The 14,359-nt window shown below is 37.5% G+C and overlaps 1 protein-coding gene across 5 annotated transcripts in view; it reads left to right on the forward strand.

Annotated features, from left to right (window-relative positions):
• CRYZL1 (crystallin zeta like 1) overlaps positions 1-14,249 on the forward strand; it is a 34,860-nt gene extending 20,611 nt beyond the window's left edge. For 2 of the 5 annotated variants that reach the window (XM_015062572.3, XM_053220597.1), the window contains 7 exons: positions 3,754-3,887; positions 5,166-5,277; positions 8,488-8,586; positions 9,640-9,761; positions 10,547-10,652; positions 13,138-13,183; positions 13,712-14,249. In XM_015062572.3, the coding sequence (XP_014918058.2) occupies positions 3,754-3,887; positions 5,166-5,277; positions 8,488-8,586; positions 9,640-9,761; positions 10,547-10,652; positions 13,138-13,183; positions 13,712-13,811 (719 nt within the window). In that variant the 3' untranslated portion in view covers positions 13,812-14,249. Of the gene's footprint in view, positions 1-3,753; positions 3,888-5,165; positions 5,278-8,487; positions 8,587-9,639; positions 9,762-10,546; positions 10,653-10,863; positions 10,958-11,657; positions 12,178-13,133; positions 13,184-13,711 lie in introns of those variants that run through there. The other 3 variants (XM_053220599.1, XM_053220598.1, XM_053220600.1) reach the window with 3 other exon arrangements.
• Positions 14,250-14,359: the final 110 nt, after the last annotated feature.

The following is a 14,359-nucleotide window of genomic DNA, read 5'->3' on the forward strand; positions in this document are numbered from 1 at the left end:
TTAGCTTTTGCTGAACACTGGAGAATTATAAAATGGACCAGAAGGAGAAAAGCAAATTGGAACATTAGTTTCCTAGCTATAAAGCTTAAACCAAGACAAGCAACCCACACCAAAGACCTTTTATTTTGCGGGGCGCCTGGGTGGCGCAGTCGGTTAAGCGTCCGACTTCAGCCAGGTCACGATCTCGCGGTCCGGGAGTTCGAGCCCCGCGTCGGGCTCTGGGCTGATGGCTCAGAGCCTGGAGCCTGTTTCCGATTCTGTGTCTCCCTCTCTCTCTGCCCCTCCCGCGTTCATGCTCTGTCTCTCTCTGTCCCAAAAATAAATAAACGTTGAAAAAAAAAAATTAAAAAAAAAAAAAAAAGACCTTTTATTTTCCTACAAATCAGGAATATTATTGTCCAGAAATCCGTTAACATCTATAAAGAATACAATTCCAGATATTCCTTAAGAAAGAAAATACAGTAAAATGTTTCTTTGAAAGAGGAATTTTCAGAATGGCCACTTACTGTGACAGCTTGTCTTTGGGCAAGACACTGGGCACATTCACCAAACTAGATACCCTCTAAGCCCTGTTGCAGCTCCAACAAAAGAGGAAATAATTTCACTACAGTCCCTGAAGATTTGCAGGAGGAAATATTCAGTGTAGCACAACTCTTTTAGTCTCTACTACTTCTTTAGTGATTTTTTTAAATGAAAGTTCAGCACCCAATCACCTTCAAATAAGTCTGTTCTATCACCAAACCAAAGAATTAGGTTCCAAACAGCATCCCCAAAATGTCTTATTAATCATTTTACAGAATATTAAAGTTAAGAAGCTGAGCAATTCTTCCAGCTCTTTTGTGCTTTCAGTTCTTAAGACATTTATGTCAAAGAATAATTTTTTCATTCAAAATTTGGTACACATTTTCTGCATTATTTTATTAGACCTAAGATAGAATTGAAATTGTAATTCTTGGGTTTGATATGCTGTTGTTATGGTCCTTACGTGGCTCTTTTATTTATATTTTCAGTTTCTATAACATAATAAACACTTGTGGATCATCACCTAACACAAAAGCAAGAACCTCAACATTAAACCACATGTAACCATGGAATGTTAGACCCTTTGCTATCTAAGTGTAGTTTTATTACTGTTAGCATTTTTTAAAGGACTACATGTTTGATTTCTTAATGAAAATATAGGTAGCCCTAATTCTTATAATGGAAGACATTGCCCAGAAACAAAAATAAACTTCATGTATCTTGAGCATGCACTGTGCGAGTAGATGTACTTTAGAGTCAGGCATTCACATTTATTAGCTATATGGCCTCAGACAAATTAATTACCCTGAACCGCATTTTATAATCAAGAAAATTGGGAGAATAGGTATCTTTAAGAGTTTGGTAAAGAATAAAGTACCATGTGTGATACCATCTGGTGCTCTATTTTAATGCCTTGCCTGTCTGAACATTTTCAGCGTGTACGCGTAAGTACTCACTTGCCCACTAGATGGCACAGCGTGTATGTGTAGGTACTCACTTGCCCACTAGATGGCACCATTTGGTAAATGCAATGCTCACTGTCCTGTACTGTACCATCTCAACTTTTGAGGAAAAACATTTGAAAGAGCTAGTAAAGACTAGGGAAGTGTAATAAAGTTGACCTTAGGTGCCCACATTTGGGGGCACCTGGGTAGCTCAGTCGGTTGAGCATCTGACTCTTGATCTTGGCTCAGGTCATGATCCCAGGGTTGTGGGATCGAGCCTTATGTCAAGCTACACACTGAGCATGGAGCCTGCTTGGGATTCTCTCTCTTTCTCCCTGCACCCCTCCTCCGCCTGCGCTCTCTCACTCTCTCTCCGTAAACAAATAAATTTTTTTAAAAAAATCACATTTGGTGTACAGCATAAGAGCCTAATGATTAAATGTATTAAGGAACAGCTTAATGATCAGATCATATAGAGCTCTTTAAACTATATTAGGAGTTTGCATTTTGTTTCGAGTGTGTTGTTAAGCCATTGATGAATTTTAAACAGATCAATGTTAGCATGTTATTTATGTTTTTAAAAGATCATTCTCATACTTCTGTTTTCCAAAGCCATCATGAAAGAGATTGAAAAGAAGTTATAAAGTTGAAAATAATATTTATAACACATAAACAAGTGAATGATTCATCTAGAATATATTTTTAAATTCCTCTAAATTAGGGGCGCCTGGGTGTCTCGGTAGGTTAAACATCCAACTCTTGATTTCAGCCCAAGTCATGATCCCAGGGTTATGGGATCAAGCCCTGCGTCAGGCTCCACACTGAGCATGAGGCCTGCTTGAGGTTTTCTCTTTCTCTCCCTCTACCCCTCTCACACGTGTGCTCTCTCTCTAATAAATAGATAGATAGATAGATAGATAGATAGATAGATAGATAGATATTAAATAAATTCCTATAAATCAATAAGAAAAGACAAAAATAACAGAAAAATTGATAAAACACTTGAACAATTACTTCACAAAAGGAATTCCAGATGGCCAAGAAACACAGAAAGGTGCTCAGCGTTAGCAGTAGTGAGGGAAAAGCAAGTTGAAGTCACATTAAGAAACCATTACACAGCCACATGATCGGTAAGAATGTATACTAATACGAGGGGTTGATAGAGACGTTCACAGTAATAGGAGTTCTGTTTACACAGCTATGGGAAAATAAATTCATACAGCCACTTCGCTAGTATGCAGTAAAGTTGAAGGCAGTATACCTGTAACCTGGGATTTCCGTTCCCAAGTAATAGCCTAGAGAAAACCCATGCAACAGCATAACACCATCTTTTATATGAGAGCATGCTTAGCAGCATTGTTTATAACTGCCAACAACTGAGAACGACACAAATGCCCCCAAACTGGAAAGTGGGTCACCAAATGAACGTGTTTTCATGTAGCGGAATGCCATAAAACACCGTAAGAATGAAAGCACTGCAGCCACGTTTACACAAAGGGGCATGTCTTAAAAACAATGCTGAGAAGAAAAGCAAGATAGAAAAGAATGCATATGCTATGAATCCATTTAGATAAAGTTCAGAAACAGGCAAAACTAAATGACAATGTTTAGGAATGCATACTTGGGTCATAAACTAGGAAGGTGAATAAGAAATTAAGTTAGAATGGTGGCAGCCTCTGGCCAGAGAGACCAGGCTAAGGCTGTTGGGGTGTGGGCTGTTAGGGTGGTGATTACTTGTATATTTGCTCTGTATTTATTCATCCATCTGTACTTATGTTTCATGTACTTTATTGCATATGGTTTTTTTAATGTGTAATTCTTTTTTTTTTTCATGTTTATTTACTTTGAGAGAGAGAGAAAGGGCATACCTGAGCAGGGGAGGGACAGAGAGAAGGAGAGAGAGAGAATCCCAAGCATGCTCCGTGCTATCAGTGCAGAGCCCGACACGGGGCTCAAACTCACGAACCATGAGATCATGACCTGAGCCTAAATCAAGAGTCAGATGCTTAACCGGACTGAGCCACCCAGGCGCCCCTGCATGGGTTTTATTTCAGAATATAATGTTTAAAAAATGCACACACATACAAGCTCCTATGCTGAGGGTGCACGATGTATGGGTGAGAATAGAACTAGAGAAACTGAAATGTAGGTAAGGATAATAGGAGTAGAGGCTTGGGCCAGCACCAGGGTGGGAGCCAGAGATGTAGAGAAACAGAGATCCAGAGATCCAGGAGGCAGAATTAATGGGACTTGCAAACTGATTGTTTACTCTTGTTCTTTCTGACAGTTCACAAGCCAGAAAAAGTTACATGGACAGAAGCTGCTGGAACCATTCGGGATGGTGTGCGAGCCTATACAGCTCTGCATTATCTTTCTCATCTCTCTTCTGGAAAATCAGTGCTGATAATGGATGGAGCAAGTGTAGGTGCTAATAGTTCTGTTAAGAAACAGATCAAAATTGGGGCACCTGGGTGGCTCAGTCAGTTGAGCGTCTGACTCTCGGTTTCAGCTCAGGTCATGATCTCACATTTTGTGAGTTCGAGCCCCACATCAGGCCCTAAGCTGACAGCATGGAGCCTGCTTGGGTTCCTCTCTCCCTCTCTCTCTGCCCCTCCCCCACTTGTGCTGTCTCTGTCTCTCTCAAAATAAGTAAATTTAAAAAAAAAGATCAAAATCCAGCAAACTTAGGAAACAGGCCATCCACTTGCTGATATAATTCTTTGCCAACAGCTTATTCATTGATTTCTTTATCAAATTCCCATTTTGTGAAAATAGGCAGCCTTTATTAATAGGAGATAAAACTTCTTAAGTATATTTAGTTTCTTATTACTTTGAATCTGCTAGTACATTAAAAAAGAAGACAAGCTGTGTTTTTATGCCTATTACACAAAGCCTGAAATAGCTCATGAAATCTTTGAAGCAATGCCCTAAAACTCCCTACCAATTTTGTATATCCCTCACACTTACGTTAATAAGGTATTGATTGCATTTACAGATGGATCACACAAGGTAAAAAATGTTGCTAATGTCAACATATTACATGTACCACCAAAAGAATAGCTCAAGACATTAAAACTACATAAAAATAGATTCTGTTACAAACACAATGTTACAAAACTTGGGGTGAGTTGTTATAGTTTTATTTTCTGTCTGGCCGTTAATGAAAATTCTTATTTCCCCTGCTTTTCTTTTGCAAAACAGGCAGACCGGTCTTTGTCATTGGCTTCAGCCTGATGTCCAGCATCAAGATAATAGGTTTTTCCTGAACTGACCCCTCAGGTCAGCAAAAGGATGGGTCTTTTGAAGGTGCTTTGATCTTTAAAAGAAAAGTATCTGGACTCACACATAATATGAAATTAGCTTAGACCACCGTGCTGACAAGGCCCGTAAAAGCCCATTTTTCTCTTTCTGAGGCCAAGTGTCTGAATGCAGCCCCCCATCTTGAAATTACATGCAGTGGCCAGACTGGGTGAGAGCAGGTGGTACATGCACCTGTTCTGCCACCCCTTGTGAAGAAGCGAGTCAACCAAATGTCTCAACCTTGTCCATATTGTTTTTCCTTATTTTATCAGATAACATTAAAAACTATACTAAAGTAGCACTCAAACTATTATACTTTATTAAACAGCCTATAAAAGAAGTTAGCTGTGGCTTCTGCCTTATATCTATAAACCTATTTTGTATTTTTTTTCCACACAGGCACTTGGTATGATAGCTATTCAGTTAGCACACCACAGAGGAGCCAAAGTGATTTCCACAGCAGGCAGCCTCGAAGACAAGCAATGCCTTGAAAGACTTAGGCCTTCTCTAGGTGGGTAATATTACTCAACACAGACTTTTAAACAGAAAATTTTAAAGGCATATCACTTTATTTTTTTATTATTATTATTATTTTTAACGTTTATTTATTTTTGAGACAGAGCGAGAGCATGAACAGGAAGGGGCAGAGAGAGGGGGAGACACAGAACCTGAATCAGGCTCCAGGCTCTGAGCTGTCAGCACAGAGCCCGACGCGGGGCTCGAACTCACAGACCATGAGATCATGACCTGAGCGGAAGTCGGATGCTTAACCGACCAAGCCACCCAGGCGCCCCAAAGGCATATCGCTTTAAAGGCTGTACTCGTAAAACAAAGTACAAACTCCCAAATGAAAGTCACTGATAAAATGCACTTAGTATCTGTGCTAAGTCCAAGTTTACCTAAGTGATAGTTTTAATTTTTATTCTTTTTAAACCTACATTTCTCAGTGTTTTTTCTTTTTTGCCCCATTGTTAGCAACTTACCTAAGTTTGAGTTAGCTGAACTTTGACACAGTTTCACAGTACCTGATACCTCTTTGTTTTACTCAATAAATCAATATACGTTTGTATCACCTTGTAGGTTTCTCAACCTCTTTTACCCAGTGATATATACCTCTAAAGTTGTCTGTTTTCTGTGATACACTAGGAAGGAAGATGATCCACTTACACTTACACAGAAAACCCAGCTCAGATGTAGTTTATAATGAATAGGACATGGTGGAGACTGGGGAGCTCTTAAAAAAGTGAACCTAGGGACTTAAATGTGAGGCGTGAAACTATAAAAATCCTAGAAAAGAGGACAGGCAGTAATTTCTCCGACATTGACATAGCAACATTTTTCTAGATATGTCTCTTGAGGCAAGGGAAACAAAAGCAAAAATAAACTATTGGGACTACATCAAAAGAAAAAGCTTCTGCACAGCAAAGGAAACAATCAGCAAAACTAAAAGACAACCTACTGAATGGGAGAAGATAGTTACAAGTGACGTCTCTGATAGAGTTAGTATCCAATATTTATAAAGAACTTATGCAAATCAACACTCAGAAAGCAAATAATCCAATTATGAATGGGCTAAAGATAGGAATACATGTTTCTCCAAAGAAGTAAAGATGGCCAACAGACATGAAAAGATGCTCAACAGCTGTCATCATCAGGGAAATACAAATCAAAACTACAATGGGATATCCTCTCACACCTATCAGAATGGCTAAAATCAATAACAAACTACAAGTGTTGGAGAGGATATGGAGAAATAGGAACCCTAATGCACTGCTGGAGGGAATGCAAATTGGTGCAGCCACTGTGGAAAACAATATGGAGGTTCCTCAAAGAGTTAAAAATGGAAATACCTTGTGATTCAGTAATCACACTACTGGGTATTTACCTAAAAAATACAAAACACTAATTCAAAAGGATACATGCACCCATATGTTTACTGCAGCATTAATATTTACAATAGCTAAGTAACGGAAGCAGCCCACGTGTCCATTGGTAGATGAATGTATAAAGAAAATGTGGTTTATCTGCAATGGAATATTACTCTGCCATAAAAAAGAGTGAAATCCTGCCATTTGCAACAACATGGATGGAGCTGGAGAGTATAATGCTAAGCGAAATAAGCTAGTCAGAGAAAGACAAATACCCTATGATTTCACTGGTGGAATTTAAGAAACAAAACAAATGTGTAAAGGAGAAAAGAAGAAAGAGAGAGACAAACTAAGAAACAGATTCAACTCTAGAGAACAAACTGATGGTCACCAGAGGGGTGGTGGGTGGGGAGACAGGTGAAATAGGTCAAGGGGATTGAGAGCACACTTACCGTGGTGAGTGCTAAGTAACATATAGAATTGTTGAATCACTATATTGTACACCTGAAGCTAATTTAACATTGTATGTTAACTGTACTGGAATTTTTTAAAAATGTGCTCAACAAAAAATGAGAAGATTAAACCTGACCGCACAACAGTACGTATGGAAGGAAAAAAGAAAATAGAGACTGAAGAAAATGAACAAGGAGCAGAGAAAAGATAGGAATGGAAAAACTAACAGATGAAGAGAAAATAGGATGAGCAGAGTACATGTGAAGAGCAGGCAGGCAGGAAGGAAAGGTTCATTGAGTGTTAATGTGAATGATATGTCCTTAAGTCATCAACCCTGTGTTCGTGATCCAGGGAGCAGCATCTAGCGAATTTAACTAGCTTGTCCAAGGATATATGACTGAAAGGATTGGAGTGGGATTTGAACCCACCCTTGTCTACCATTGAAGCCTACATTACTCCCATTGTTACATTACGCTTCTGGCAGAGGTAACCAAGGCATAGAAGAAAGATTAAGGCAGGGACTGGAGAAAAAAGTTATAAGAGCTTGAAAATGAACTGTGTTGTTGAAGAGAAAGATTTCTTACTGGTTAACCCTGCCCTTCCCGGCTGCCTCAGTTCCCTTTTCCTTGTGTCCTCCCCACGCTCACCCCTGTCGCCCACATATTAAATCACTGTTGTTCTACACCTCCAGTCTGAGCAGCTCTAAGAGGAATTCTTTTTTACGGAAAGGTGCTGAAATATACAAAACAAATTATAAACCTGTGTCTTCATTTGTGAGTTCAAAGCTGAGATTTTGTTTTATTCGCTCATTGGCTTGTTCTATTGATATAATACTCTAAAACAACCAGTTAAAAATAGTTTAATTTTCACTATGCTGAAAATAATCATGTTTTGTTCCCTTAACCTTCATGATTTTTCTTCATTTTGGGGAACAACTGGGGAAGGCAGTCGGGGCGGGGAGTGGATTTCTATGACTGAAAAAGGATAAAGCAGCCTCTAATAGAGAAGTACCGTATCACACAAGTACATATTTGGCTTTTTAGCTTTAAGCTCTATTAAATCTAAACATACTTGAGAAATTGCTTAATCTTTCAGTCTCTGCCTTAATATATGTATCTCTGGGGTTTACAGATTCTCTGTTCTGGCTATATATCTTTTAGCTATAGGGAACAGTCCTCTGTTGAACAGACAAGCCTTGGAACACGTTATCCACAAAATGTTCAATATATTTTTTTAATGTAATAGAAGAGTCCCTTACTTTAAATTGATCTTACCACTGTTGGCTTAGAAGAGAAAAAGTACAGTTTGGATCCAGTAATTGTTTGAACCACTCAGCACATTTCAGAGAACAGAGATTAACTTGTTTTTCTTACAATTGCCTGACTTCCTGACCTTTACAGCCCGAGTCATCGATGTATCTAATGGGAAAGCCCATGTTGCTGAAAGCTGTTTAGAAGAAACAGGTGGCCTGGGAGTAGATATTGTCCTAGATGCTGGAGGTGGGTACTTTACTAAATCAGTAGTCTGTGTTATTTTTGTAGTGTGATGGATGGATTTCAAAATAAATATATATAACCAGGTAATAATTACTAACATACTTATTAAATTGATGTCATGTTCTGTTTTTAACTTTTCTATTTAAACTGGAGCTTCTTTATTACCATTGTAAACACTGTCTGGAAGGGAGAACATGCTTATCTCTAAAATACAGGCATTGGAGTTTAAGTGTCTCTACGGGAAATGGACATACATGATCTCCTCAGTGGTTCCCAGATGATCCACATTAGTTCAGATCTCAGCCACATGCTTAGTCAGTTCTGCTGTGTCTGGCTGCCCTGCATTGGACGGTTGACTTCTGTAATCTCTGTTTGGAAAAAAGTACAGAATTTTGTTCCATTTTTATATTCCTTGAACTTTTGTTAGGTAGTATCTATTTAACACCTAATCTATACACACTTAGGTAGTGCCATTGCACATGAAAGATAGGATTCACAAGCCTGCCAAGGGATTCTGTTCGTACTTTGTTAAGATTATCTTCTGTGATGAGAATCATAGATGAATATATCTGTGACCATCTTAATGTGTTTGTTTTTAACCAGTATTTTCAAGACTTGAAATTAACTTAGAAAAATCTTTCAATGGAAGTGAATGTGTGCTTCATTAACTTTTCAAATATACATTTCCAATCATTAAGTCAAAGTACGACTATCTTGAGCTCCTTAATCAGAAGTCAGCTTTTCCCAAAGAAGTAAGCTATCAATGTTATTAGTAAAGCGGTTATGTTACCTTGCCTGGTTTTCAAATGAAAATAAGTTTTTTTCTTTAGTTATTTTACTTATAATTAAATCTAGAGTAAATTCTATGGCCAGTTTTAATGCAAAAAGTATATTTTAAGGTGTCTGAATATATTGTGTGTTATTGTTGCTAACTTTCTCATTCCTACATTAAAAAGTGAAGAAGACTGGTTTGAAGAATAAATTTTTGCCAGATTACTATAAAATATATTTCTTGTCTCTCTCTCTCTCTCTTTTTTTAAACTACTCCCTTGTAAGTGAGATTATATAGTAAAGATGATGAACCAGCTGTAAAATTACAACTACTACCACATAAACATGATATCATCACACTTCTTGGTGTTGGAGGCCATTGGGTAACAACAGAAGAAAACCTGCAGGTATTATCAGAAACAATAAAGCATTACTATTACACTAAAAGGATGTAATTAACAAAGAATAATGCCTAAGTCTTTTGAGGCAAGATGTAGAGAAATTATAAATTCTGAATTATACCTGTTTCCAAAGAAATGTAGCTTTCTTTTTTTACTTTAGGTATATATCAGCCAAAATGTAGAAATAGTGCCTAGGAGAGGAGTTCATTCAACTTTCATTTAGTGGTTTGGAAATAGTGACTTTTGAATTTTTTAGTAGTATTTCAAATAAGGTTTGTTTTTTTTTTCTTAGTAACAACATTGTTGACATATACGTACCAAAATATTTTCTATATAAAATTATGACAGCTTCCCAGTTATTCAAATTGGAATTTACTACATACGTGTGTTTATACATTGTGTACCAAAATTGTATTTCTCAACAGTATTCAAATTAAATACTATCGTAGTTGATATGCAAATACCATAGTTCTCCTATATTAATCTTCACTGATTTTCCGACATCCTCATGAAGATAACTGGTAAGTTGCAGCCAGAAATCTCAGTGCTCACACGTGCACTCGTGAATGTGTACACACAGGCTACCACTCTGTCATCTCTACGATGGCCTTTTGGACAATGAATTAGAAAAGAAAACATTACAGTTTACATATTGTTGCTGAAGTTTGTGTGCTGATTATTTGTGCTTTGGGTATTTAATTTGCATAGAAGTTTTTCTGGCTCAAGATAACAATCATCCTTCTGCTATTAAACTCACAGTAAATGATCAATCTTTGTTTATTCTCTCCAAGTTGGATCCTCCAGATAGCCATTGCCTTTTCCTCAAGGGAGCGACGGTGGCTTTCCTTAATGATGAAGTTTGGAATTTGTCAAATGTACAACAGGGAAAATATCTTTATATCCTTTTTATCTACTGACTGAGTTTCTGGCTTGAAATTTACCATGTACTCTCATCATTAAATTCTTTAATAATGATAATTAATAATAATAGTAGCTAACTCTCATTGAGATGGCAAACAATATTCCAAGTGCTCTGTAGGTATTAATTTATTTAAACATGGAAACAGCACTATGAAGTGTAAATACTATCATTATCCCTCTCTCACAGGTGAAGAAACTGAAGCACAGAAAGGTTAATACATGCCCAAGGATGCAGCTAGAAAGTGGTGGGACAGGAATCACCCAGACAGTCTTGCTGGTTTGTGAGTTGAATGGGAGAGAAACCATAAGATACATGCAAAATTTTGTTTCATTTTCAACTTGTCATTACAGAAATTACACATCACCTTGACAGGCTGCATCCTTAATCTAAGCTATCATGGAGCTATTAGAGAAGACATTTCAGAATGCCTATCTGCATTAAAGAGTTTGTGGGGTGTTGTAAGATTAGCAGTGCCAGGAAATCTTGGTCAAATGAAGATGGGTTTGATTTTTTCTTTTTATGGAATTCATTTAGAGAAAAATCTGGTGAATGAAGCCAAATCATTCCAGTTTTGATGAAAGTAATGAAATATTATCTTGAGAATGTGAAATCAGTTCCAAAAGAATGGTCCAATTCTCTTTAGAGCAGGGTCAAACTTAAGAATGAAACTTTTACTTCGGAGGTAACTGTTTTAAAGGCCGCAGCACTTGGTAAAAATTTTAATATATTGGATAAAATATAAGTTCTTATTACTAATAGGGTATATCTGTGTGTGAAGAAACACACTTTCATAGCCGTGAGTTTCTCTCTACTGAATATCATACTTTGCTTTTGTTAAATGTGTGTATATACATATGGTACTTATAAGGCCCACCTCCTCTAAGAGCAATGACAATTCAGAGCTTTCAAATAGGAATATTTAATTAGTACCCTGCATATGTTGAGTTTTTAAAAATACATTTCTTTCTCTTTTTTTTAAGATTTTAAGTAATCTCTACACCCACTATGGGGCTCGAACCCACAACTTCGAGATCAGGAGTCACCTGCTCTACCAGCTAAGCCAGCTAGGCGCCCCTACAAAATACATTTCAAAACTGGAAATTTCCCTTAATGTAGTGAATGTGTGAGTTTAAAATATTTCTGATTAAATATTTTTCTATTAAATTTGGAAAATAAACTGAATTTTTAACTCTCTAGAAGAATTCTTCAGATTTCAATTTTAAGCAACTTAATTGTCCACTAATGTTGTAATTGTCAAGAATATCATGGGATGATGGGGCACTTGGGTGGCTCAGTTGGTTAAGTATGCGACTCTTGATTTCATCTCAGTTCGTGATCTCATGGTTCATGCCCGTGAGCCCATGGTTCATGGGTTCGAGCCCCACATCAGGCTCCATGATGACAACATGGAGCCGGCTTGGGATTCTCTCCCTCTCCTCTCTGGTCCTCCCCTGCACTCTTGCGTACACTCTCTCTCCCTCTCTCTCAAAATAAAATAAACTTAAAAAAAGAATATCATGGGATGTTAACAATAGAGAATACCATGTGTTAAGAGTACCATTAGATGGCGTGTTTTGAATCTTCCATGTCAGTAGCTGGGCTGACTGCTTTGCCTGTGTTACTTAATTCCCTATGCACATTCTCTCAGAGTTACTGTTGGCATTTTCGTTTAACAGAAGTAGAGAATTTGTAGTATGTGAATATTCTTTAGGTCCTTTTTAAGAAAATCTATAAAATGGTTTGTGTTCATGCTTTCTAATGTACATTTTCTAAAGTCCTGAATTCTAAAGTCCCGGAATCAGACTTTAGTCCTCATTTGTGGGGACCCCTCAGTGGGTTCACACATGAGCCAGTTGCTGCTTGTGATTTAACAGAGACCTCCTTCCAACTGTGTGATTATATGGCGTGTGTCATTCGCTAGCACTAGCAATCACTCTCAATCCTAATATTATAATTTCAATTAAATGACTACATGTTTTTTTCTTAATTTTACAGTATTTTTTACTCCCTTCACGACAAACCACAGTTTAGCTTTTCTGCACACAAATTTTGAGCTAATTAGCGGCCAGTTTAGTAAATAAATGTGCACCTAACATAAGAGACGTGAGTGCTAAAATTGTTTTTTAACTAAAAATATCATACATAGTGCTAAAAGGCAAAGCTGACACCATTTTATTTCTCCAGGTTGGAGATAACATTAGTCATTACTTAGGACCAGGCATTAGGCTTGCTTCTTTCGTCACTTGTCCTTAGATATTTAGGCCCTCTTATGTTGCCACTTCTCTCAGGTCGGTTCCGCATTTCCCTGTGTTCTAGGTAAACTTCACAGCCTACAGTATTTCTGTAACTTAGATTCTCAAACTTCTGAGAGTGCTGAACTTAAATGGGTGACCTGCCCAACATCTTCCCTTGTTCAGTTCTCCCTCTCTTAATTGCCACCTTAACGATCTTTCCAGCTACGTATCTTAAAGGATGTGATGGAGAAGTTGTCAAGTGGTGTTTTTAGGTACGCTAAGTAACCAATCACTCTTGTCTATTTTTCTGTTGTCAAGGAGGTAAGGCAAGCATTTCTGCTTCTGTTTCAGTATTCACAGCATACTTTAATGCCTCCATGTTTTACTATTTTGTTTAAATAGCTGCTCTTTAGTATTCCTCCAAGTGTATCTTGTGATACACCAATAAGTATTCCCTAAGATAGAAGTGGCCGGTGATTTCTCCTTATGCCGTTCCATATGGTACCACACCACCTTTGCTTTTCTCATCACCCTTCCGAGAGCAACGTGAAATAAGCAATAGCTTGAGAAGAGGGAAAAGTACAGTTTTGGTTTTTAAAGTTGGATCTGGGAGTGGATAAAGTAGGCATTTTTCCCCTTCAAAATTTAACCACTTTTACCAGTGGAAATACTAATGGATGAGTTTGTTTGGATTATTTAAAATAATAGAGTTGAACTATAGCAGTTGTCAACTAGCATCCTATGTGTTCTACTCATCTCTACCTTGACCTAACTTTTCTACTAATTTCATTCTTCTTCAGGCCTCAGTTGGATGAACCCATTCCACTATATGAGGCGAAAGTTTCCATGGAAGTTGTTCAGAAAAATCAAGGAAGAAAAAAGCAAGTTGTTCAATTTTAATTTTGTTTTTTCTCAGACATCAGTCGGATAAACCCCTTCCAATACTTGAAGCCAGAGTTTCCTTGGAAATTGTCCAGAAAAGTCAAGGAAGTTAAAAGCAAGTTGTTTGGTTTTCCTGCTGTGAGTCAACATGCTCAAAGTTACTTGAAATTTTTGAGAAGTATTTGAAAAATTACAAAAACGGTCAAGACAATTCTATAACATCCACAGGGAATATTCTGAAATTCGTTTTGGTCGTTTCCATACATTTGCCTCGATTATAAAATTCTTTCCATGAAGAAACTACTTTTGAGAAAAGCCACGCTACTCTATTGATAAAGTTGTCTTTTGGTACGTCAAAATAACATTTTGTATCAACTCCGTTCTCAGTACCATCCTTCCTTAGCCAGCCTTTGCTGTCGTAATTTAATCGTTTGAATATATTTTCAAATCTCAAAAGATCTAGTCCATAGACGCTTTAAAATTTTTTCAAGTATTCATTTATTTCAGGGTTTCCTCGGGATCAAACGGCACCATCACCATAACTTGCCGGCGGCAGCTGCAGTGTA

Source organism: Acinonyx jubatus, chromosome C2, assembly GCF_027475565.1.
Source record: "Acinonyx jubatus isolate Ajub_Pintada_27869175 chromosome C2, VMU_Ajub_asm_v1.0, whole genome shotgun sequence".
NCBI lineage: Eukaryota > Metazoa > Chordata > Mammalia > Carnivora > Felidae > Acinonyx > Acinonyx jubatus.